Source organism: Ursus arctos, unplaced genomic scaffold (genome assembly GCF_023065955.2).
Source record: "Ursus arctos isolate Adak ecotype North America unplaced genomic scaffold, UrsArc2.0 scaffold_12, whole genome shotgun sequence".
In the NCBI taxonomy this organism is placed as follows: domain Eukaryota; kingdom Metazoa; phylum Chordata; class Mammalia; order Carnivora; family Ursidae; genus Ursus; species Ursus arctos.
In genome coordinates, this window is record NW_026622786.1 from 68,532,285 (window position 1) to 68,558,721 (window position 26,437).

At 41.5% G+C, this 26,437-nt stretch overlaps 1 protein-coding gene across 3 annotated transcripts in view; it reads left to right on the forward strand.

The window, feature by feature from the left end:
* The first annotated feature begins 4,733 nt into the window (after positions 1-4,733).
* EFCAB14 (EF-hand calcium binding domain 14) overlaps positions 4,734-26,437 on the forward strand; it is a 35,429-nt gene continuing 13,725 nt past the window's right edge. For 2 of the 3 annotated variants that reach the window (XM_026498165.4, XM_057310671.1), the window contains exons 1-5: positions 4,734-5,900; positions 7,573-7,721; positions 10,567-10,712; positions 20,221-20,319; positions 24,787-24,897. In XM_026498165.4, the coding sequence (XP_026353950.1) occupies positions 5,719-5,900; positions 7,573-7,721; positions 10,567-10,712; positions 20,221-20,319; positions 24,787-24,897 (687 nt within the window). In that variant the 5' untranslated portion in view covers positions 4,734-5,718. The remainder of the gene's footprint in view (positions 5,901-7,572; positions 7,722-10,566; positions 10,713-20,220; positions 20,320-24,786; positions 24,898-26,437) is intronic. The other variant, XM_026498167.4, reaches the window with a different exon arrangement.

Consider the following 26,437-nt stretch of genomic DNA (forward strand, 5'->3'; position numbering starts at 1 on the left):
CATTATTCATGATTAAGATAGGAAAAAGATAAAACAAAACCTGTATGGATATTTATGTTCAAAAAAAAGGAGAGTTTTAATATCAAAAGTACACCAATGCAAAATTAGAACTTAGTTTTCTCTCTGTTAAAAGGATAAAGGTTCCTTAGATTATTAGTCTGCTCTTAATAAAAAATTATAAACAAAGGTTTTTCTTTACCTTTAATGTAATCCGCCTAGAAAAGATTCTGTGCTTTGTCTTTATCAACTCTTCGATTATTAAAAAAAAAAAAAGACCCAAGTCTTCTTTATTAGAAGAGCTAAGGGTTTTTTTTACAACCGTGTAACTTTCTGTATTTGCCTTTAAATCTTTTAACTGTCACTTTGGTTTAATGGATAACTATTGTTTCACAGTGACCTATGATTGTATTTTATCAAATGTTTTAAGTCTTTGACAATTTTAACAAACTTCCCCCAGTGAAATTCTGAATAAAGTAATAAGAGAAAGGTTAAATTATTTAGGGTCATTTGAGATGTTAAATTACATGGGAAGCATGTAAATAAGAAGTATTGTCAAATAAGAAGTAATGCTAAACTTTCTTTAGCTTCTGCTTACATATGGTAACCCGAGTGTTCCAGAGATGACATGAAATTCCTAAAAATCTAGTGTGTTCTGATATAATGTTATCAGTCATGATTTTAAAATGTATGTCACAAAAATAACCAAATTTAGTTGTCAATTTCATCACTCTCTTTCTATGGGTATGTGAACTCTCACCAGATCTTCCAAGGTCTTTTGTCACTTACAGTTATTACTTTACTCTGATGCTTTTGCAAAAGTTTTCCTGCACAAATGCTTCATCTTCAAAGAGATTTATGGAAAAAACCCTGACAGGTACTCTAAAACTCAGGTTTCTGACATCTTTAAGATCAAAACACAATGTAAGGTAAGAATTTCTAAAGCTCCAATGGAAAACTGATTGATTCATGAAGATGTTAACTCAAGATGAAGCAGAATAAGGATTACTTACATAATACAGAATGAACCGATGAGATGGTTGTAATTTTTATGATTTCATTTAAAACATTGCTAGTTCTTTAATGTTTTATTTTCCAGATTAAAGGCCCCCTTTTTGTCCTCTCTTTTATGTTATCTATAGCTTACAGCAATTTGGTAAAATGTCGTTGTGACAAAGGTTAAGATAGTTTTCTTCCTACCTCATCCCTCCAGTATTCAGAAACTCTTATTAGATATTCTTTTTTTTTTTTTAAAGCTTTTATTTATTTATTTGACAGAGAGAGAGACAGCCAGAGAGAGAGGGAACACAAGCAGGGGAAGTGGGAGAGGAAGAAGCAGGCTCACAGTGGAGGAGCCTGATGCGGGGCTCGATCCCACAATGCCGGGATCACGCCCTGAGCCGAAGGCAGACGCTTAACTACTGAGCCACCCAGGCGCCCCTAGATATTCTTATTTTTATGATAAAATATATATTTGCATGAGTTCGATAAGAATCGGCTCTCCTTGTAACAGGACACAACTGGACAAGTCCTCAGCTTGGCTTTCTAGCTTCCAGAGGCTTTGGAAAGTCCACTCTGATATTCCTTGTGACAAGTTCTAGCAAAGCAGATTAAAAAATGCCTATATGGGGGGCGCCTGCCTTCGGCTGGGGGTGTGATCCCGGCATTATGGGATCGAGCCCCACATCGGCTCCTCCGCTGGGAGCCTGCTTCTTCCTCTCCCACTCCCCCTGCTGTGTTCCCTCTCTCACTGGCTGTCTCTCTGTCAAATAAATAAATAAAATCTTTAAAAAAATTTTTTTTAAAGAGCCTGTATGGTCAATCACTATTCTTGTTGCGCTTTTTTTTTTTTTTAAGACTTTATTTATTTATCTGAGAGAAAGAGAGAGAGAGAACACGAGCGGAGGGGAGCGGCAGAGGCAGAGGGAGAGGAAGAAGCAGACTCCCCGCTGAACCGGGAGCTCGATGCAAGGCTCCATTCCTGGACCCTGAGATCATGACCTGAGCTGAAGGCAGACGCTTAACCGACCCAGTCACCCAGGGACATTTATGTAAATAATCAGGCCCCGTTTATAGAAACTACTGAATTGTAAATAAACTAGTCTTCCTGTAGTTATCTTTGATAGAAATGGGGATGACTCCAGAGAGAAAGATTATGCTTCAGTAATACATCTTTGGGGATATCAGATTCTAGTGCTGTTGTCTTTAAAGTTTTGTTTTCTACCTGTAAACTGGATCCTGAATTCTTCCATTTTCCTTCAACATTTGGCCAGAAGTCTCCAAACTTTTCAATTTTCTCCTACTCTTTTGACTAGGAATCACTGTGAAACTAAAACTGCCCTTTTCTGGAAGCCATGCCAGCTTGACTTGATATAAACTTCAGGCAAATCACCACAACAGCTTATGTGTGGACAAATTCTGTGCCCGTTCCTATGTGGCCACTCAGAAAAATCACCAGAGACATTCATACTGCAAACCAAGAAAATCTGTCTGATTCCCATGCTTGCCCTCACTCTACATAAAGATGTTTCAAACCTGACATCTAGAAATTGTCTTCAGCTGTCTCTCTCCAAACTCAGAAACAGTACTGAAATTTTGCTTGAGCTATTACCTTTTGTTTTTCTTTTGTTTCCATAGAAATCTCTCTCTCGTGAAATTACCTGATCGCTCACATCAATAGAAGCCGAATTTAGGGGGAAGCTCTCCTGCAACATCACCTTCTGAAATACAACATCCTCAAATTCGACCCGTCCTAACTAATCCTGAGGGTATGTGTTTGCTAATACGTCCTGCTGTGCCTATGTAAATAAGTAACTCAGAAAAAACTGAAACCCAAATGCACATTATTCAAAAAAATGTAGATTGGCTTGAGTAAAACAGGAATCTGATTATAAGCCGTTTGAGTTATTTAGTTGGTTAAATCTTTGCTCCTGGGAATCTCTGCTCCGGGAAATTTCTCAGTCCTTGGTTGTTGTTTTCCTTTCAGTCATCATATTAACCTCCCTAGTGTGTTGTATATTCTAGAGGGTTTTAAACGCCTGTCAGCAGCCACTCACATGCCAAATGGCAGCCATCAAGATCAGACAACTGGATGAAATGGGTAATAATCACATAAATGATGAAGATGGGAACTACATGGCCCTCCAGCCTGATAACTAGTGGAAACACAGAATGTGTGATTCTTCGGCCTGACTACATCAATGGTGGTAACCAAGAATAATGCTACACTGATTGGTCATACTCTCAGTGTGCTGAGACAATGACCAAGGGGGGCGGATTATTAAAATAAAAAACAAATGGAGACCAGCCTTGAAAATTCCCTGAGCAGACAAAAACACTTGAATCATACAAACAAAGCTTCATTTAGCTTTAAGTTAGCAGGGCTAATTTGATCCGGGTTATTTCTTGCTTGTGCTTCTGGAAATCATAAGCAAAACTAAAACTGTTTCCCAAAGTTGATATGAGGTAACCACTGGCCAATTCCCTATCACTTAAGAAAATTCTAATATTTATAATTAATCACTGTGAAGAATAAAGTCACTACTTTGTCACTATACAAGCTTCTCTGTAACTCTATGCCCCTGAGCCTAATTCCAAGTTTTGGTTTGAGTGCTCCTAGTTTGCAAACTGTCTTTTTGGTGTGTGCACAATACACTTTTACTAATTACTGCCTCTATGATCCATTGGTTTTACTTCTGTTATTTCTGAAATTTTGACATTGCTTTAAGCACCAGTGGTTTCCCAAAGTCTTGGCCTATGGTCTATGATCCATAAAGCCCTCCAAGATCTGGACCCTGATGCTTGTCTGCCCTCATTTCCTACCTCTCTCTGTTCTTCAGGTCCGGCCACACCAGATCTTCCAGGTCACTTCTTCCTCAAGGCCATTGCACAACTCCCTCCCTCCCATCCTCCCGGTATCCGACCAAACATCCCCTTATCATGAGTCATTCCCTATCCCCTTATCGTATTTCAATTTTCCTCATAACATTCATCACCTCCTGACATTTAATATATTTGCCTGTTGTTGCTCTCCTCCCACTAAAGCATAAGCCACAGAAATGGGGTTGACAGATAATATACAGGACACCCAGTTAAATTTGAATTTTAGATTAAAAAAAAGAATTAACTTTTCATTATGAAGATGTCCCAGATGTTGCATGGGATATACTTACACTTTGGGGGAAAAATCGTTCTTGATCTGAAATTCAAGTTTTCCTGGTGTCCTGGTTTTTGTTTTTGTTTTTTAATTTTATCTGGCAGCTCTACCCAGAAAGGCAGGTGGTTATTTAGTTCATCGCTGTGTCCCCAGTGCCAGAGCTGCTCCTGACAAGTAGTAAACTCTCAATAAATATTTATGGAATGAATGAATGTGTTCAACTGGGTCATTAATCTGTAACACGCCTAAACTTTTCGTAAACAGCAAGCGAGTCAGAGGGGCGGAGCCTGTAGACTGTGTCAGTCCAGATCACAACTCCGGGTCTGGCGGCTGATGAACTTTCCTAGCATGTCGAACAGCTGGGTGTTTAAGCCTGCGGGTACCCCTGCTCCAGGCGAAAGAAAACTCCGCCCCAAGACAGGTGAGCGGCGGGGCCCAGGTGGCCTCCCTGGGGGCGGGACCTCCTCAACCGGTAGGCGGGACCCAGCCCTCGCCGGAGCCACGGCCCCTTTAACGCCCCGCCTTCCACCACTCGCGCCCCGTGTGACGTCACCCGGAGGACGGCCAATGAAAGCGGGGCTTACTGGCAGGCGGCGCCGGCGGCTGCTGCCAAAGGGGAAGTGAGCTGGGGCTGGAGCGATGGCCCGGGTTTGGAGCCCGCGGCCGCCGCCGCCGCCACCACCACCAGCACGTTGGGAGCAGCTGCGGCTGCAGCCGGAGCGAGGGCCGGAGTCGCGGCTGGAGTGGAAGCGGCGGGTGTGAGTTGCCGAGAGTCGCCAGAACACCTCAAACTCTGGGCGGGAGCGCTTCAGGTGGGCTGAGCCGCCGTCGCTCCTCCGCATCGCCCTATCCCTCCGGCCCAGACAGTAGGGCTGGGGTCTCCCAGGTGCGGGACTGGCACTTGGCAGGCTGAACCCTCCGAGCCGTGCTCTAGGCCTTCCGCAGTCTCGGGCCCCCTTCAAACTCAAGGCGGAAGCCGGAGAACGGTGATCACGCCAAGACCAGGTCGTTGTCTTGGCGCCCAAGCTGTGTCGGGGTTGTAGTGGCTGCGAGTCCCCCCTTCTGCTGCCACCTCTCCAGTTAGGGAGCGACTAGCGCGTTCTGTCTAGCTCTGCACCTCTCCCTCTTCTCCCATTCAAGAACAAGTTTCTTTTCGCTCTGTACTGGAAGTCCTGCCCCGGAAGGCCAGAACACCCATCTGTGTGTCCTTCCCCAGCTGCTGGAGCACACTTAGAAGTATTACCAGCCTATTGGGAGATAAAGGTTGTTCCCCTTGCCACCCTCTTATCTGAGACTCCATGCCCAGAGCCTTACCCATTTTTATCACCAGCTCCCTGGCCATCTCTATGTGACTTCCCCCACCCATCTGAGTTCCACTTTCCCTCTGGGCTCCAATCTCTAGCCCCCAGCGGATCTGGTCAGTCCCACCCCTGGGTGGGAGTGACCCAGGGCTCTGGCCCAGATTCCCCACCCTGGAAGGCAGCTCCAAGGCAGCAAGAGAATTGGGCGTCGGGTACGAACCTGGCAGCTCAGGAGTGGGTGCACCCCTCACCCCACACAAAAAGATGAAGAAGCGCAAAGAGCTCAATGCATTGATCGGCTTGGCTGGGGACAGTCGGAGAAAGAAGCCCAAGAAAGGCTCAGGCCACCGCCTCCTTCGCACTGAGCCTCCTGACTCAGACTCTGAATCCAGCTCCGAGGAGGAAGAGGAGTTCGGTTTAGTTGGAAATCGCTCTCGTTTTGTCAAGTGAGTGATGCAGTGGTGAGGGTGGGATAGGGAAAAGGCATTTCCTTATAATACCAACAGGGAAAATTGGAAGGAAGGAGAAGGATGTTCTTAGAAAGGAAAAAGCGTGTAGACCTTGAACGGCAAACAGGAAGAAAAGATGTTAGTGTAATGAGCTCAGGTCCTGAATGAAGGATAAGGTAGAGATCTGTCTCTAAGTGTATGAAGAACTCGGAATCCAGGGTGGAGATATTGACTTGGGGAATGTGCCAAGAGCCCAGAGGGGCCAAGTTGGGAGTGGCAGAAAAGCTAAGAATAGGTACCCGGGAGCAAAGAAGCTTTTAGGACTAGACCTTTTTAAAAAGTGTAGTAGAGACAGGGACTTTAAGACTTCAGATTATTCTTTGCACTCTTGATGAGTCCAAATCTTGAAGGTGAGGGGATATGGTGAGGAGTTTACAAAGCATGAGCCTCAAGAGTATGTGGAGGGTAGGAAACCTTTAAAAGAAGAGGCAACTTCTTTCCAAACCACTTTTAGATGGTGCAGCCACTAGGCAAATCCAGTAGTGAGTTTTGAGGACATTGGGAATTGGGGCCCAGGGTGGAAAAAGGCTGAAGGGAACCTTGAAGGTGTCCTTGGACTCTGTCAGGGAGCACACTGAAAGAAAAGAATATTGTGCTGAGGATGTGGAAGCAAGGGCAGGCAGAAGGTTGGGGTGCTGAAAGAGATTAAAGACTTCAAGGGTTTTTTTGTTTGTTTAGAGTGTGTTTGTCCTTTTATTTTGTTAAAGGAAGAGTTTGGTTTCTAATGAGCTTTGTCAGATTAAGTAGTTAAGGGCAATCTTAGATTTGGGATCTGAAGGTCTGATGAAATGGAGCAGTTCCACTGGAGTGAGTGGCCCTGTTGAGTTAGTTTAGACCTTGAGTGCTGGTTGAAGTTTGGTGTGAAATCGAACCCCTTTCCATGTTTCCTGCCTTCTAAGCCAATAAGCTAGAGTGCACCAGGTGTCCACTTAAACCTACAGTTCCTATTTCTTTCATTCATTTGAAGTAAAACTTGCTCAAAAGTTTGTGAAGTTTCAGTAATCTGAATCAGGCTCCCCTGGAAGGGATACATGTTGGAAAGCAAGAAATAGATAGAGAGGTAAATTATAGTGCTGTAATGGAATTGCAGAGAAGCACTGGTCCTGACAAGTTCCTACCCTGAACTTGTCCCCAAATCCGTGGGCGAATCCGTGATGATGGTTGTGGGCTGCAATGCCCACAGGATCTCTTTCTGTCTCCTATGAAGTTTGAAACCTTTGTATCCAAAAGATGAGCTCTTCATAGGTCATATTATTTAGTCACTTTCAACCTGCTGTTGAGATTTAAGAATGTGGTAGCCATGGGGCGCCTGGGTGGCTCAGTCGTTAAGTGTCTGCTTCCGGCTCAGGGTCCTGGGATCGAGCCCCACATCGGGCTCCTCCTCTGGGAGCCTGCTTCTTCCTCTCCCACTCCCCCTGCTTGTGTTCCCTCTCTCGCTGGCTGTCTGTCTCTCTGACAAATAAATAAATAAAATCTTAAAAAAAAAAAAGTATGTGGTAGCCAGTGCTCCCTGGTGAATAGCTATATGGTGACACATGTATGCTATTTCTAATACAGCTGTACTCATAATCACTCTTGTACTCCTGGTTGAATTTGTTCTTATGATCAGGGGAGACTATTTACGATGCTGCAAGATCTGTTATCCCCTCTGTGCTTTTGTCATCCTTGCCGCCTGTGTTGTGGCCTGCGTTGGCTTGGTGTGGATGCAAGTTGCCCTGAAGGAAGATCTGGATGCCCTCAAGGAAAAATTTAGAACAAGTAAGTGGTTGCCCTTTTCAGAGTGTTATCTTGTTTACAGGTTCTAGGTCCACAAAGTGAACCATGCTGAATTAAGAGTTTTGCCCACTCTGATGAAGCAATTACATATTCATTCCAGCCTTCTTATACTCTTTCTTTGCTGTCAGCTTGAACGTGGGAACAGTTGTTTGTTTGCTTGTTTTTAAACCTACAAACGAAAAGTAGTGCTTATGCACCATCAGGACAAATGGCATCTGAAATAAGGGCATTGCAGTCAACACCTGAGGTGCAGAAAGGAAGTGCTAAGGTCCAGCAGTCTAGAACCATAGTTAACCTCCACCTGTTGCCACTTTATACTTCCCCAAGTATAAAGTGGCAGTAGCAACACTGGGCTGTTTCCTTCCTCCTCACAGGGCCATTTGAGAAAGAATGTGGGAGTGTCTGTCAAACAATTTCCTCCTTAAGAAAAACTGTATGGAATGGGCAATAATAATAGCTAGCGTTTATGGAGTGCTTACTGTGTACCAAATCACAAATAAATATTTGTCTCATGAGTTTTAAAGCTTAAGAGACTTTTTTAAGGTGAAGAGTTTTATATATTCTAAATTACAGAGTTGTGTTTTGCCACATCCAAGGAACTTTATCTGAAAGGTGTGTTTGCGTAGTAGCTTCAACCACATTTGACCTGTCTTTCTTTAGCAACACAGATCTTTGGTTCTAGGTTTTAAGGGTTAATTTTCTAAGCTAAAGAACCAGTTTCAAGTTAATCACAAACGCCTTAAGCTTAGCAGCATTAGCTCATGGGGAAACCGACCACTAGGCTTTCTCAAGGTCTTAACAAAATCTGGCTCCAGAACTGGAATTAGAGTTGTGTCCTCACTTCCCATCTTAAGCCTTAGGAGATCACAACTTCCATGCTTTCCTTCACCCCAGCTTCTCTTTGCTGCCTGCAGTTATTCAAGGTCTGAACCTGACCTAGGGACAGCTACTCCTTAGTTACTGTGTTAATGATGTTCTTAGTGATGTTGCTTGAAAAAAATGTTGAAATACTGATTTTGGTTTTCTTCTGATTCAAGGAAAGGAATTGGGTAAACCACAATTCTCTGCCAGAATCATCTTGAACAATATGTTTAATCAACTGGTGGAATCAGAGTACAGTATAAGAAAGAATGAGATTTTGTATTTTAGTTAATTTCACTCCTTAATGGTTGTCCATACCAGTATTGCAAATTGTTTTTAAGGCCAGTGTTTTCTTTGTAAGTGGTAACCATACTTGGAAATGAAGTTCTCAGGAGCAATGTTTAACTATAAATAACCACTAAAGACACCTGCCTGTGCCCTCATCTCTCTGTAATTAATTGGGCCTCTTAGGTTTGTGCTACAGCTTGTTTTGATCACATATAACAATCCTTTATTTATACATTTCAAAACATTGCTCACTTCTACCCTCCAGGGACTCCTTTCCCGGACTGCTCTGTGCCTGTGATTACAGGACACCCATGTAATTTATACCTTAGCTGAGCTTTTCAGGGAATTTCTTTTTTTAGAAATGTGTATTTGAAGTGTGTACAGGTAATAGACCTGGCAGTCAATCAGTCAACAAATATTTGTTGAACACTTGTCAATACCAATACCTGGAAACACTATATTCGGGAGATGCCAGGACTTAAAGAGGTTGGTGTGTCTGGAAAATCCACTTTACCAAAAAATAGTTTGAAGAGGAAGGTAAAGTGATGAGAAATGTGGTTGGGATATAAGCAAAGGCCAGATTTATGCAGTCAGTGAAACTGAGTGCCTAAAATGCGTCAGGTTTATTCCAATGCTGACCCCACAGAGAGGAACAAAAAAAAATCATGGCACTTAAATTTTAGTAAATTGCTTTTTATCTGTCCTGTATGCCAGGTTTTTTCTTTTTGGTTCTAAAGAAAGTATATCGGGCCATCTGTGGCTTTTAAAAAAATGATGTGGGTTTTATTCTGGAGGACCAGCCATGATCAATATTCTATTTTTCATGAAAAGGAAAAATACTCCTTAAAAGACAGAAGAGAAAGCACTCTTTCAGGCTGGCAAATCTCTAAACCAGTCAGGAGATACTGTTTCCCAAAGGAAAAGCCAAATATCACCCTACACTTCACCTAACGTGTTCCTTTATCTTCTATTTCACTTTGATTTAAGATCTAAGAAAACACTGTTTGCTGTTTATGAAAAAAATTTTAAATCATAATCCTCATAACAGCACTTGAAAGGTGGTTAAGAACCCATCTTGCATTTGACCAGTTTGAGAGAGAAAAAAAATTAGATTTAAGCATTTAGGGATATAACTTTTGACATCACCTTGAGCATTAATGGAGTAACGTTTGTAAATCTTCACTGACTGACCACAAAGCTCCTTAATTGCTCTGGTTAATACTTAGTATTTATTTATCACTTGTTGTATGCCTGCTCAGCCCTGTTTAGTACTTTACAACACTTCTTTCACTTAATTCTAAAAATCCGTGAAGTATATTTTATCTCTGTATTACAGATGAGGAAACTGAGCTTAAAGAATTTGAGTAATTTACTCAGGATCACAGTAAGTTACAGAGTCCGACTCTTTCTGCTGATACTTCATTATCGTTTTTAGCCATCTGACTTTTAAAAGTTGTACCCCCAATTGTGAAATAGGCCCAGTTAAAATGGTGCTTTAGTATTAAAAATATACATTTACATAAATTTAAAAAACAGTGCAGCTGGTGGATAGGAATTCAATCGTCTTACCAGGATTGACTTCTATTAATCTGTCTTCCTTCCTACTGTAAGATCATTTTTTCATCTTGGAGTCAAGAGAGTACTCTGTGGTTATTATTATTCTTATTTTTGCTTTTAGTGGAATCTAATCAGAAAAGCTCATTCCAAGAAATTCCCAAACTTAATGAAGAACTACTCAGCGAACAAAAACAACTCGAGAAGATTGAATCTGGGGAGCTGGGCTTGAACAAAGTCTGGATAAACATCACAGAAATGAATAAGCAGGTAGCAAGTGTGTGATTTTATTTCTGTGTAAGCTGTGAATTTTTAGTTTTATTTGTTTAGTATGACTTTGTAGGTATAGGGCACTCATTTCTGATTGTTTTACTTTTTGAGATGATGTTTCACATACTGTGATCCTAGCACATTAAGGTCAGGTAAAATGGGTAATAGTATGCATTACCAGATACATAAGATGTTAGCCCTTTCTGCAAAAGAACAGTTTTATCAAGTGGAATAGTTTGGAGGGAGTTGGAAATTCTTGAGTGTAGGTATCAGAGTGTCATTCTAACCTTGAAGAAAAATGGATAGTCTATTTTGTATTAGATAATGAGAGTTTCCTTTGTTTAATAGAGTTCCCAAACTTACAGATGCAGCCTTGGGTGCAGTGCTGTACACTGTAGCAAAACAAATCTGTAAGCCATCTGTAGCTAATGGTAGTCATTCCAGACTAGCACAGGAGGAGGTAGCAGAGTTGGTTAAATACCTTGGCCAGGCAAGCAAGCCTAGAGCAAAAACTTTTTCAGTCCCAAGTTGGCCAGATCTCAAAAGGCATCGATTCTAAAAGAGGGATTCTGCCAGAGGGAAAGGGCTAATGCAAAGGATGTTAATTGAGCATCTCCTGTGTATAAGGTGCTAGAGTTGTCACTAGTTGCTGTAGCCTCTGTCCCCAGTTTTTGCAGTTTAGCTAGAAAAGGTGTGCACTGGCAAGAAGACTCAAGTACCAAATGAATGGTACACCTGCAAAGTGCTTAAAAATAGATATACCTCAGGGCGCCTGGGTGGCTCAGTCAGTTAAGTGTCTGCCTTTGGCTCAGGTCATGATCCCAGGGTCCTGGGATGGAGCCCCGCATAGGCATCCGGCATCCGGCTCCCTGCTCTGTGGGGGGCCTGCTCCTCCCTCTCCCTCTGCTGCTCCCCCTGCTTGTGCCCTCTCAATCTCTCTCTGGCAAATCAATCAATCAATCAATCAATCAATCTTTTAAAAAAAAATAGATATACCTTCTTCATTGGGGCTAAGCAGATATTCTCTTCTTCAAAATGGAGTCCCAAAGTTCAGAATCAGCCATTGGCAGGGAGCATTGTGCTTGAATAAATTGCTTCCACACATTTCCGAAGCTACCGCCAGCTCTCAGCAGCAGTGTGGGAGTGGGGCAGGTCAGCACTTAAGATCAGGGATCAGTGGTCTGCAACAGCGGCTTTCAGATTTTGCCTGGAACCCACAAAAAGAAATGTTTCATGTCATTACCCTGTAAGCACATACTTACATACATATATGTCTAACTACAATAAAAGTTTCTGAAAACAATAACTTACCCTTAATATGCCTTTTTTTTTTTTTAAGATTTTTTATTTATTTATTTGACAGAGATAGAGACAGCCAGCGAGAGAGGGAACACAAGCAGGGGGAGTGGGAGAGGAAGAAGCAGGCTCCTAGCGGAGGAGCCTGATGTGGGGCTCGATCCCATAACACCGGGATCACGCCCTGAGCCGAAGGCAGATGCTTAACCGCTGTGCCACCCAGGCGCCCCCCCTTAATATGCCTTTTATTTTATTTTCTATTCAGTTCTATTTCACTTTTTTAAATTACTGATGAAATAACTGACGGGTTATAGCACCCAGTATTTGCTCATTATCATTTATCTTTGGACTCTGAGTAATTAGGGAAAAGCCAGTATTCACTCCCTTTTGTAAAAAGAATAGGATAAATTGTGGCCTTGCTTTTATTGACAGAGCAAATTAGCAGTTTGGTCAGAGATTATATCAAGTGAAAATAGACCACAGTGAAGCACCGAGAAATAGTTCATTAGCATCTTTCACTGGGGCGAACCATGGATTCCACTGAGACAGTCTGTCATGGAGATCACTGTTCTGAGGCAGGGATGAAATCTTTCAAGATGAAGAGTCACTGTCAGCTCTTTCTCATCTCGTTCATGTAAATCAGCATTGTGGGAAGAATCAAAAGGGGAATTGGTACTCAGTGTGAGAGGACATACAGGTTTTCAAATCTTTGCTACATATTTTGGCTTTTGAATTCTCTTTAACCAGGAATCTAGCAACAAAAGAATCATTTTGTTCTTGGGTTGGCTCTTATTTTTAATGCAAGAATACCTGGGAAGGCAGGTATGCAGGAAAAGTTTACTCTAGTCCCAGGGCTTCATATATAAAATGGGGAACGTTTTCCATTTTAGTCTTCATTGACCTTCAGAGATGAGGGGAGTGACTGCTGAGACCAGCCAGAAGCTGGCATGGGTGCAGGAGGGTGGTGGTAGTGGAGTGAGCTTTATGTTGGTCCAAGGGGAGCTCATTGGTCTCTGAGAGATTTTCTATAATTAACGTTACGCATATCTTATGGTCTGTTCAAGTAAAAGGCATTTGTCCTAAATCAGAATAGGTGTAAAAATAAAATTGGTATTTAATTTCTATGTTTCTATGTTTACAGGTAACTGTCAGTTAAGATGCTTTTATTGGCAAATTATTTTTTAAAAAGCAATTTAAAGTGGCTTAATAAGAAAATGAATTATATCACTTAACAAGAACTGTCCTTATCCCAATGTGAGTTGAAGTTAATGCCACCTGAAAAAAAAAAAAGCCATTAGTTTGAAATAAGTTAAAATCAAATTTTGCATTGAAAATGTTTAAACTAATGGTTAAAAATCTCACTCACTTTTCTGATTTATTCATGAAATTTCTGATTTCATACCCATAGCCATTCTCAACCACTATAGGGAGTGTCCTCCCTCTTCTTTTGAAGACTGTTAATTCAACAAATGTTTAATGAGCTGCTTTTATAGAGGTAGGCCTTGGATTCAGAACCAAAATGATGATTCCTGCCCCCAGGGCTCTCATAGCTAAATGGAGGAGACAAAAAAGTTAACAGTTGTAAAGCAGTCTGATGAGCAGTAAGAAGCAGGTCCAGATGAGTGCTAGGGGGTCATTTTTAAGGATGTATCTAACCAGAATGGCTGGGGTCAGGCAAGGCTTCTCACATATCTTGAGCTGAGTCCTGAAGGGCACATAAAAGTTCACCAGGTGAATCCTGCAGAAAGAGAGAAGGGCGTCATAGGTAAAACATTAGTAGAGTTGATCCTCATTTGCAGATTCTTTATTTGTGAATTCGCCTGCTTGCTAAAATTTGTAACCCCAAAAATCTCTACTTGTGGTGCTTTTGTAGTCATTTGCCAACAGGTGTACAGTGGCAGAATATTTGAGTCACCCAACACAAACGTTTCCAGTTGATGTCAAACGAGGTGACACACTGCCTTGTTTCAGCTCTTATGCTGTAACGTATACGCTTAATCAACTGAGCCACCCAGGAGTCCCAAGGCTGTGATGTGTCCTACAGAGAAAATACATGTGTTAGATAAGCTTCAGGCATGAGTTCAGCAATATATATTTAATAAGATGTCTTTAAACAGAAACAGCTATAAAACAAGATTATGTCTTATATTGACTAGTTGACAAAAATGTGACCAGACAGCTCTCCAGAACCTAACCCTGTACGTCCCTTAGGAGCAGTAGTTCAGTATTCACTAATTCAGTGTTTGCTGCAACTTTCTAGAGCATAACTGTTGTGAATACGAGAAGTTACTGTATGTCTAGAAGAGTAGGCAGATGAAAACCACAGTGCATTCAGGGAATTTTAGTAGTTCATTATAGCTGTAGTTTGGTGCAGAGGCCAGAAGTAAGGATATGTCAGCAAGAGCCATATCAAGAAGGACCTTGCGTGCCCTTCTATATGCTCCTTATCTCTTGGCACTCGGTCCTGATACCTTATATGATAGTTATTTATGTATGCATCTAATTACACTAGAAGGTTGTACACTGTGCTTGTGAGCTTTATGCATGTTGATGGCAATGATGAGAGCAATTAAGATGATAGCGCCATCATTAAATGTTTTCTCTGTGCCAGCCACAGTTAGATGCACTACTTGTGAGATCCTTTTTTGCTTCAACAGCCCTATGAAGTAGGAGGCGGTATCTCCGTTTTACAGATAAGAAAACTGAGGCTCAAAGAAGTTGAGTAGTTGGCTCAAGGTTGCACGGCTGTGTAGCAGTGCTAATATTAAAATATTTAAGGCCTAGGAGCCTGTTTCCTTTCCAGTTTTCCATTCTGCCTTACGTCTTTATATTAAGGGTGCAGTAGGTGCTCAGTAGATCAAGTTAAAAGGCTGTGATATCAGGTCCCTACAAGGGCTCGTAATCATTCATCATTGATGATTATCTCTTTTAGTAACTCTTTTACTTACTATTTAAAGAATCCTTAATTTTAACCCCAAGGTAAAAACAGCATTTCAGACTTTATGGTGTAAAATGGTCTAATAAGCAAATGGTCTACAGTAGTTATTTTTAATTCTGCTGATGAAAAGTCATGTAATATGCATACGAGTCATGATTCATCTTTTGGCTGGAATGTGGGTTTTTTTCTTAATGGTTTCTACTTGATTCAACTTTTTAGACTCTTTGAACTATATCGTGTGACTTTTAGAGATAAATTCTGTAATGCTTGAATCTGATCTGACATTCTAGAATGTCCATCAGAGACTAGAGCAGTCCCAGAGATAGTAAAAGGAGAGTGCCCCTTGTCTCTCCATTCTAGTTACACATGTAGCTTTGCTGTACTTTTCCACAGATACTGACATTTCTTCACTCTTAGAAGAGGAATGCTGAAAGATGGAATCTGGCTTTGCAGTTTATGGGAATGTAGCTGAGTCCTAGTGACCAGTGTGGGGCTCGGGTCTTGTAAATGAGTAAGAAGTCCTAAGTGATGTTTGGTATTTAGAGAGTTAATGGTCAGCTCTCCAGGGCATACTCTTTCAGGGAAGCAGCTGATACCCTAGGCCTGGGGTGTTTGGGGGATGGGGAGAAGCCGAATAGTACTTCACCTTACCCTACTTGCATTGACTTGCACCTGCTCCTCTGATTTTGGGTGAAGTGGTAGCTGCCTCCAGCCACACTGGCCATTTGGGAGGCCATTGCCATTCTTGAGGTGCTTCTGATTAGCCTCAGGATATTGTAGTACCTGGGAAAACAGTTTCTACCTAGATCACTCCACCCAGAATACAGCTTATGTATTTTAGGATCTGGCCAGATGTCACTGGAAGCAGTTTGTTCCCTTAGGTGGCCAAAAGGTAACCACACAATTGATAGGACATTTGGAATAACTGGAATCTTGTCCATCAAGTTGGTATTGAGTCAATTGTGTACATACTGTGGGGCACTCAGTAAAACATACCCGGGGGAGGACCTCCTTCCTCGCACTTTATGACTGAGCACATTGAGATAGTCTTGGAAGGCCCAGTGAAGGGCATGGAAGAAAGGGCCAGCCTAGGAAATCTGTTAAATGCTTCCAGAGTCGTGATGTCTTTTTCCTACATGTGTATTTCCTTCCCATCTTTTGTTTTTAAAATTTTATGAGTAATAAGTGCATGTGTTCTTACATAAGGTTCAAACAATAAAATACATTAAGGAACTCTTACGAAAATTCCCCTTCAACCCCCATCTCTGTATGTTCCCCCATCACACACACATTTCTAGCCCCCTTTCTATGAAAATCTTAATGGTTTTTTATAAGAATTCGCTTATGCGTTAGTGTGTGTGCGTGTGTGTGTGAGAGAGAGAGAGACCAAATGGATGGAGTCATTCAGTGTATATTGTTCCACAACTTGCTTTGCCCACTGACTAGATCTCCTCATCCTTAGCTATCGGCATTTGGATGGTTTCTAGTGTTTTGCTCTTACGAATAGGGAAGCAGTAAATACTCTTGTGCATAATCTTTGTGTACCTGAGCTAGTAATGTGTAGATAGTTTTCTAGAAATGAAATTGCTATATTAAAGGATATAAACATTCAAGTTTTTATTTATTATTTTTATTTGCAAAAGAGAGAGAGAGCAAGCGAGCACAAGCAGAGGGCAGGGGGAGCAGCAGACCCTGCTGAGCAAGGAGCCCAGTGCAGGACTCAATCCCAGGACTCTGGGATCCTGACCTGAGCCAAGGGCAGACGCTTAACCGCCGAAGCCACCCAGGCACCCTAAACACTCAAATTTTGACAAATACTCCTAGAGAACCTTCTTACAGGTCTTCTCCAATTTACAGTCCAATTAACAATTCATAAGAATGCCTGTTTCCTGTAAGTCCTTTTCAAACCTCAGTATTATTCTTGTTTTTTTAAAGGTATGGATTAAAACAATCTCTGTGGTGTAACTGCTACTCTTACGAGGTTTATAGTTTGTGGAGAATATCTCTGTGGGCTGAGGTTTCTCACCTTTTGTTTTGTTTTTAAATGGATAAAGTTGGAATGTTGAAGATTAGTCTGAATATTTTGGAGCATTTATGGAGAATGACATGTTTAAGTGCTTATTAAATTTCACTGTTAAAGAGCTAACACTAATTTAGTATTTTGTTTGTGCCACGTACTGTGCTAAGAGCTTTAGTTGTATATCTCATTTAATCCTCATGGCCTGTATTAGTCATCTGTCACTAGTGTTATATTCATCCCGAAACTTAATGACTTCACACAACAAGCATTTATTGCCTCACAGTTTCTGTGGGTCAGAAATTTGGGAGCTGCTTAGCTGAGTGGTTCTGGCTAGGATCTTTCTCGGGTTCCCTTTAAGATCTAGGCCAAGGCTGCATCATCTGAAGGATTCACTGGGACTGGAGGATCTTCACTCACATGGCTGTTGGCCGCAGGTCTTAGTTTCTCTCAACGTGGGCTTCTCCACAGGGCTGCTTGCGTGTTCTCACAACACGGCAGCTGGCTTCCATGAGTGAGTGATCCAATAGGGAGCAAAGAAGCAGCCCTGGTGCTTTTAACAACGTAGTTTCCAAAGCTCATTGTCATTTCCACTTTATTGGCTGAAAGTGAGCCACTGGGGACAGGCCACATTCAAGGGAAGGGGATTAGGTCCCACCTGTTGAAGGGAAGACTATCAAAGAATTTGTAGACATATTTTAAAACATTCATACATCTTTATGAGATGATTGTTGTTAAATAGTTTTTATTGTTTCAGCCATTTTACTGGTGAGAAAGGCTTTTCTCCTCCTTCCTGGCCTCTACCCTTTACTCTGCTTGGACTAGTCTTCTCACTGTCCCTCCTGGACAGAGTGTTCTTTCTCAGCCACACATTCGTTTAGTGAATACTTACTGATGCTTGTCTGTGTGCCAGGCATATTATGGAAAATTCTGAAATAGACATGGTCTGTGGTGTCATGGATCTTACAGTCTAGTGAAAGAGAGAATCCTTAAGTCATCACACAAATCTTGTCACTTTGAGAAAGGCCGTGAAGAAAAAGTATTCCTGGGCCTATTCGTGCTGTTGTTCCCTACCTGTTTCCTAATGCCACGCTCACATATTTAACCTAGAAAGAAAACCTGCTTTATTTTTATATATAGCTTCTCCATCAGAGTCTAATTTGAGTCCCACTTCAGTGAAGCCTGTCCCTTTCAGCCTACACAAACGTTCTTTTCTTTGACTTTATTCGGTATCACATCTAGTACTTAATTATTTCTTTAATGTTACCTACCTGCCTCTACCCCACTACCTCCCTCTCTCCGTCTCTCCCTCCTCCTCCCCCTTTCTCACTTGCATTATGTGTTCCTGCCACCAAGCCTTTCTAGTCTTCAAATATGCCAGGCATATTTGCACTTCCCTGCACTGGAGCATTTGCCCTAGCAATTCCCTCTGCCCTGAAATGTACTTCATTCAGTCTTTGAGTAAGTCCTTCTTGTTATTAAGATCTCAGTTCAAATTTGATCTCCTTATAGACACCTTCTCTGATCATCTAATCTAAAGTAACTACCTGGTCACTCATCAGGTCATCCTGTTTTAATTTTCTCATAGTGCACCTCACCATCCAGTGTTTTTCTTATATAAAATTGTCTGTCTCCTTGCACTAAAATGTAAATACCACAGATCACTGATATCCGTATTCACCACTGGTATGAAATAGGGCTCACTCGTTGTAGTAATGAATGAATGAAAAACAGCCTGAAGCCCCTGAACGTACCCCTCCTAAAAGGAAAGAGGGAAAAAGGCCTGAGTTCCTGAACTCCTTACTAGACTTCCTGGTTCAGATCATGCTGTGGCTTGCTCCAGGAAATCTGTTGAAATTCTTTGCTAGTACTTTATCTGATACTTTTCCTCTTTGTTTTTCTTTCACCTTGTACTAGGATGTAAGCTCCTTGAGAGCAACACCTCGTGGTCTTGTTTGCCACTGTCTCCATAGTGCCTGCGGCAGTGCCCAGCACAGAGACGCCCAGCATTGGCTGAAGGAAAGGAGGGATCAGGTTTACTTTGTCTGCCATCCATCTGCTGCCTACCACAGTGTGAGGCATATAACAGATGCCCAGAAACTTCAGTGGTTACTCTGACTCCATCCTGAATATAATTGCTATTGTTAGATCTGTGTCCTCATCCTAGAATTTGGGGCAGGAAAGCAGTTTGGAACTAAGAATCTCTCAAGAATGTTTTGAGCCACACTACAAAGGTGTTAGAATATGATCTCTGCTGCCTGAAATTATGTATTATACAGGTTCCCCCAGTCCTCATTCAAGAGAGAAGTCCAGCCATTTAGAATCCTACCCCTACATAGCAGAAGGGAAGACACATTTTATTTTTATTCAATTCCTATTTTAATACATGTACTGCATCAGTCAGCGTGTCAGTGGGTATTTATTGAGCCCCTTCAGGTGCAGAGTAGTACTTTGGTTGAGCTATTGAGTTTGAAATATTAATCACGTTGTTAAACCAAAACTGAATCCCCAAGTAGTTTAAAGTGTTGTACAAGTTCCTGTAGACTGTATTTTGTGATGATGGGCTTTTACTTTATAATGTATGTTCCCACTTGGTCAGGAACAAAAAGTTCAGTAAATAACCAAGGTGTTATTTTTTTACCAAAATGAAATCTTTCAGGGGTCCTTGATCATTAGCTTTCTCCCTGTCCAATTGTTGAGGGATTGTGTTGTAATCATTGCAACTTTTTGGTAACTTAAGGTTTTGGATCTTGTAGCTGCCAGGAGTAGAGTAAAGAATAATACTTGCCTTTCGCTCTTTGGCACTGGTGTTTAAATTGGGCAGGGAAAGGGGCGCCTGGGTAGCACAGTTGGTTAAGCATCCAACTCTTGGTTTCGGCTCAGATTGTGATCTCAGGGTCCTGAGATCAAGCCCTGCGTCAGATTCCGCACTCAGCATGGAATCTGCTTGGATTTCTCTCTCCCTCTCTCCCTCCCCCTCTATCTCCTTCTCTCTCTCGCCCTCTCTCTCAAATAAATAAATCTTTATTTTTAAAAAATGGGGGCAGGGAAGGAAGAGGTATTACTGTTGCCTTCCAGATCTCAGTTCTATCCCAGGTATTGTAGTTCCTCTACTCTTGTGAGCTGACAGTATAATGTCTGGATCACAGAAACACATAAAAGCCAAGGGTGCCTTGATATTATTATCAGCTGTAGAGTCTGTGCAGGAAGCATTCACTTCTCCAAATTCTCTTTTCATTGTTCTCTCTTCCTTTCAGATTTCTCTGTTGACTTCTGCAGTAAACCACCTCAAAGCCAACGTTAAGTCAGCTGCAGACTTAATTAGTTTGCCTGCCACCGTAGAGGGACTTCAGAAGGTAAGTGCTGCATGTGGGTACTGAGATTAACCTATTGCTGTAGCTTCTAACAAGTTTTCTTTGAAAGCATGACATTTGAAATCAGCTACTCCAAGAGGGCAGTAATAGAGTGTATCACTGTGTTCTAAACAGTTCAGAACCTCTCTGTTTTGGTTTGGTTAGTTGGGCCTTTAATTTGCAGCAGATGAGCTTAGTTGTGGTTTTTATATATTTACACCTTTTTATTTGGCTCTCTGAATCCTGAGATTGCTCTTCCGGGATTCTTAGAGGTTAACATACGTGGGTTTGTTTATCGCTTGCATTCTCAATTCATCGTTCACAATGTCTTCATGAAAGCAGACCAACTATAGAAGAGAGTTGCTATGAATTGCTATTTTTTTTTCATGGTTGAGAAGGAGGTTTTTAAAAAACATAATAATAATAATTGGGGAAAATGCAAAATTTCAAAGTTTAGGATATGATAAGTGTTGGCAAGGATGTGGAGCAAAGGTAACTTTCAAAGGCCTTCTGGGAGTATAAATTGGTAAAAAGCATTTTGGAAAACATTATTTATTATTTTATAAAGGTAAAGGTGCATATCCTCTAAGCAATTCACTCTTATATACCCTAAACTCTAGGGCCTAGGCAAAAAATAATTTGGAATTTCCATTTACTTGATCCGTAGGATTCGGGCCCAGAGCAGGAGGCAGCAATGAATAATATACAGCAATCTGTAAAGCTGGATGGGGAGAGTGGATAGGGGTAGGAAGGAGAAAAGGGTACCTAATTGGGACACAAGCAACATCAGCCCCTGCAGCAGGAAGTGGAAGGAGGGATTCTGGAGCTTCAGGGAACCCTAAAAAATGGGTGTCAAATCTAAGATCTTTGACTTTTCAAAGTTAGTGTACAGAAAGTTTGATTTGACTGTATGCCAGGCTCTATAAACATATAAATTGTTTCCACAAAGGAGTGAAAAAGTCGAATGCCACTTGCAGAAACAGAACTTGCTATATTGTAGCCATACCACCTGTGTGTGCTCAGTCTCCATAGTTTGCTATTTAACAAGGTGGTCATCTGCTTACAACTGAAAAGGGGAGGGTGGTGGGGAGGTGGGGAGAGAACTGTGATGAGGGAGATTCTTGGCATTTTTCCCAAGGGTCAAATGGAAAAAAGGTAGGCCTCTGTGGTCTTTATTTTTTTTTAATAATATTTTTTTATTATATTATGTTAGTCACCATATAGTACATCCCTAGTTTTTGATGTAAAGTTCCATGATTCATTACTTGCGTATAACACCCAGTGCACCATGCAATACATCTGTGGTCTTTAATACAGAAGCAACTCTGGCAGTCTTGCATTAGAAAATGACGTTGGTTTATTGCAGTAATTAATTCAGTAAACATTTGTGGAGCTTCCTCCAGTTTGTGCCAGGCACTTTGCTGTTGGTAAGAATGCTAGTTTCAGGGTTTTGCTCTAGAGTTCACATGGCTCTGTCAGCTGCTTCTTTAAAAAACAAAAAACAACAACAAAAAAAATCTTAAACAAGAGCTTACTATCTTGCATCCTAATGGGCTCTCATATCCATCAAGGGAGGATTGTCTAACAGTAGATGTCTTTGAATGCCTGTAGCTTCTGTAATAACAGAGCTTGCATAGATAACACCCCCGCATAGAGACTTCTACCCAGTGTGTTTTCTCTTTGGAAATCTATGCACTTATAATGTCACATAGTACTTTTAATACAAGTGGCTCCATTTTGAAGTGGAAGGTCATCTCAAATACTTGACTTCAATGTATCTCATGATTTTTTTAAAGTTTGAAAATGTCACCTCTTGGTCTTTTGGGTTCTTGGCTGTCAATATAATAAAAACAACCTTGGTTAAAAATACTAATGTATTGGGGCGCCTGGGTGGCTCAGTCATTAGACATCTGCCTTTGGCTCAGGTCATGATCCCAGGGTCCTGGGATCGAGCCCCGCATCGGGCTCCCTGCTTGGTGGGGGTCCTGCTTCTCCTTCTCCCACTCCCCCTGCTTGTATTCCCTTTCTTGCTGTGTCTCTCTCTGTCAAATAAATAAAATCTTAAAAAAAAAATACTAATGTATTTACCATAAAGCTATAAAATTGGAGCACCTGGGTGGCTTAGTCCGTTAAGCTTCTGCCTTCAGTTCAGATCATGATCCCAGGGTCCCGGGATTGAGCCCTGCATGGCTTCCCTGCTTAGCGAGGAGCCTGCTTCTCCCTCTGCCCTTCCCCCTGCTCCTGCTCTCTCTCTCTCAAATAAAAAAATTAAAATCTCAAAGAACATAAAACTATAAAACTGTCAGTAATCTTTTTTTTTTGTTTAAGATTTTATTTATTCGACAGAGAGAGACAGCCAGCGAGAGAGGGAACACAAGCAGGGAGAGTGGGAGAGGAAGAAGCAGGCTCATAGCGGAGGAGCCTGATGTGGGGCTCGATCCCATAATGCTGGGATCACGCCCTGAGCCAAAGGCAGACGCCTAACCGCTGTGCCACCCAGGCGCCCCTAAAACTGTCAGTAATCTTAATAAGAGGCCAACACCCACCAAATAGTAACACTCTTTTGGATATTCCCTTAAGACAGGCCTTTTTAAAATGATGGTTTCTGAATCATATTTCCCAAGTCTGCAGTCCACTTGGGCTCCTTAAGCATAATGAAGACTCACATCTCATTCAGCTTAGCAGTTGCTGATGGGATTCTAAAGCAAATGCTTTAGGAACAATGCTGCCAAATAGAATTTTGTCTTCATCTCTCCAGCACTGGGTTTCCCAAAGCCAAAAATGGTTATACCCATTGTCATTCATTCAAAAGTCATCATTTGCTCCTGACACAGTGTCAGTCTACAGTGTTAACTGTGGCCTTCTGCCGCCTGCCACAGGGCTTGGTAAGGGCAGTTTGTGGGAGACCCTTATCTGTGAGTCCCAGATTTATGAACTAGTTTTTGTTTGCTTGTTTGTTTTTTAAGAAAATGATTTGGTTTTTCTCTAGGAAAAGTCCTTTAAATTGGGAAAATTATTTGTTGTATATATACACGGGTGACCCTTGAACATGATAGATTTGAACTATGCAGTCCACTTATGTGGATTTTTTTTTTTTTTGTAAATACAGTACAATACCGTAAATGTATTTTCTCTTATGATTTTCTTAACATTAGCTTACTTTATGGTAAAAATATAGTGTATAATACCTATAATATACAAAATATGTGTTAAATGTTTATGCTATCAATAGGCTTCTGGTCAACAGGCTATTAGTAGTTAAGTTTTTGGGGAATTAGAAGTTACATGTAGATTTTCTTTTTTTTTTTTCCTTTTTTTTTTAAGGATTTTATTTATTTATTTGACAGATAGAGACAGCCAGCGAGAGAGGGAACACAAGCGGGGGGAGTGGGAGAGGAAGAAGCAGGCTCATAGCGGAAGAGCCTGATGTGGGGCTCGATCCCATAACGCCGGGATCACGCCCTGAGCCGAAGGCAGACGCTTAACGACTGCGCCACCCAGGCGCCCCAGAAGTTACATGTAGATTTTCGATTGCAAAATTGAACAACTGCGTTGTTGAGGGTCAACTGTATATGAACATCAACATGTATAGTTTCCTGTTAATTGTGTCTGCATAAGCTACATGAAATTCAGTTTGCAGAGACTTGAAACAATTAAAACACTGAGCTTCATTAGGTCAGTGTTTAATGTAAAATAAAATCACAGTGATAGACCACTGCACTCCCAAAAGAATGGCTAAAATGAAAAAGACTGAGAGTAGCAGCATTGATGAGGACGTGAAGGAACTGAAATTCTCCTACACTGCCAGTAGACATGTAAAATGGTAAAACCGTTTTAGAGCACATCTTGGCAGCTTTTTAAAAAGTGAAGCATATATCTACCATATGATCAGCCATTCACCTCCTAGGCATTATGATGAAAAGGCATACAGCAAAGGAAATGAAAACGTACGCCCACATAAAGACTTGCACGTGAATGTTGATAGCAGCTTTCTTTGTACCAGTCAAATACTGAAAACAGCCTAAATGTCCATCAACAGGTTAGTAGTTACACTGTTGTGTCCATATGATGGAATGCTTCTCAGCAATAAGCTAAGTGACTACAGCATGGATAAACCTTAAGAGGTGAAGCCAAGTGAAAGAAGCCATACCAAAAAAACAAAACCAAAAAACCCCACATAGTCACTGGTCCTATTTATACAAAATTCTAAAAGATGCAGACTGATATATAGTGGATCAGTGGCTGCCGGGGGTGGGGGCGGAAGAATCACAAAGGGGTCTCAGGAAACTTGGGGTGATGGATGTTCATTATCTCGATCATGCTAATGGTTTCCCAGGTGTATATGTCAAAACTTACCAAGCTATACATTTTGAATATGTGAGGTTCATTGTGTATTAGTTACATCTTAGTAACACTATTAGAAATTTTAAAAAGGAAAAGACACTGACTTGAGAACATGTTTCTGTTCAGAGTGTAGCTACCATTGGCAACACTTTAAACAGCGTCCATCTTGCTGTGGAGGCAATACAGAAGACTGTGGATGAACACAAGAAGACCATGGAGTCACTGCAGAGTGACATGGTAAGGAAACCTACAAATCCTGCAGGAAGTCAGCATTCTGCCTACCCTCTTCTCTGTAATAGGAGTGATGCCATCTTCCCATTCATCTGAACAGAACTTACTGTGTACCTTTTTAAAAGATATAATCTATAAATCACGCAGTTAAGGAGGATAAAAGTAAAAGCTGAGTCTTTTGCAAACATGCTGGAGGAAATAACAGTAAGATACAATTCTGGGGTGGAATGGGTAGGAAGGAAAATGGAGAAGGAGGAAAGGGAAGTGTCACAGGTATTGATTGCTACATAACAAATCACCGTAAACGTAGTGGCTTAAGACAACACGTTATTACTTCTCACGTTCTGTGGGTCCGGAATTTGGACAGAGCTCTTAGACTAGGAAATGATGAGAGGCCAAGTGAAAGAGACTCTAGAAATGAAAGGCCAGCTGGGATGTTCCGGCTCCAGCCAGACTCCCACTTGAATGCAGCCGTGTGTGTGTGTGTGTGTGTGTGTGTGTGTGTGTGTGTGAGAGAGAGAGAGAGAGAGAGAAAGACTTAAGCCTGCACCATGTGAAACAGAAGAATACCCCCACCGCCACTGAGCCCAGTCAACCCACAGAATCATGGGAAATAATAAATTGTTTTAAGCCACAAAGTTTGGGGATGATTTGTTATGCAGCAGCAGATAAGTGAGATAGGAGCAAACCCCTGCAGTGCTCAGGAATTGTCTTCGAATGTCTCTTCATGTTGTGTGGGTGTAAGTGGTCTACAGTCACTGAGAGGCCTTACTCAATCACCTAGTGAGTAGTCTTCTCCATGCCGGATTTACAAAAGAAGAAAAGGATGGCATAGCCTCCACCGTCTTGGTGGGGAGATGAATTATATGTACATGAAATCAGGACTGTTCAAGGCACACAAAAGTTCCCCAGCTTTTCCACTAATTTCTAGACACATGCCCTTTTCCATCTTTGGAGTTTTGAGTTTAAGCTGGGCAGTTTGTACCAAGGAGACCAGGGCTATATTAGAGCTCTAGAAGGGAAGGATTTTTCATTCTCCAAAACAAGTACTCCTCACTGGTCTTTAATGGGGCTGACCCAGAGGAACAGACATTGAGCTAGTGCTCAGACACTCTGGGTTCCAGTTCCACCCATGCTGCTGCGTAACTGTGGGATCCATAATAATAAACTCAACAGTTCTTTCATTACTCTTATGTTAATATCATGAGCATTTTCTCAAAGTAATAAATATTTTCCAAAGTACATGTTTCCTAAGTCAAAAATTCATGCTTTAGAGAACCATGGGGTTTTTTTCTCCTACCTCTCTTTTTTCTTTATTGTTGCCTTTTGTTTCTTATAAAAGTAGGGTTGATAAATGTCTAGGATTTCAAATTTCAGGGAAAACTGTTTATTTTCCCTAATTGCATTCTATTATAATTAAATCTGCTTCTTTTAAACTTCCATGGTTGCCAGTGGTAATCCTCCCCACTGGCACATTTTATACTGAGTAAGTCATAGATATGAGCTCTGAAAGATTAAGCCATTAAGCAAAGTTTTTCTACTAGAG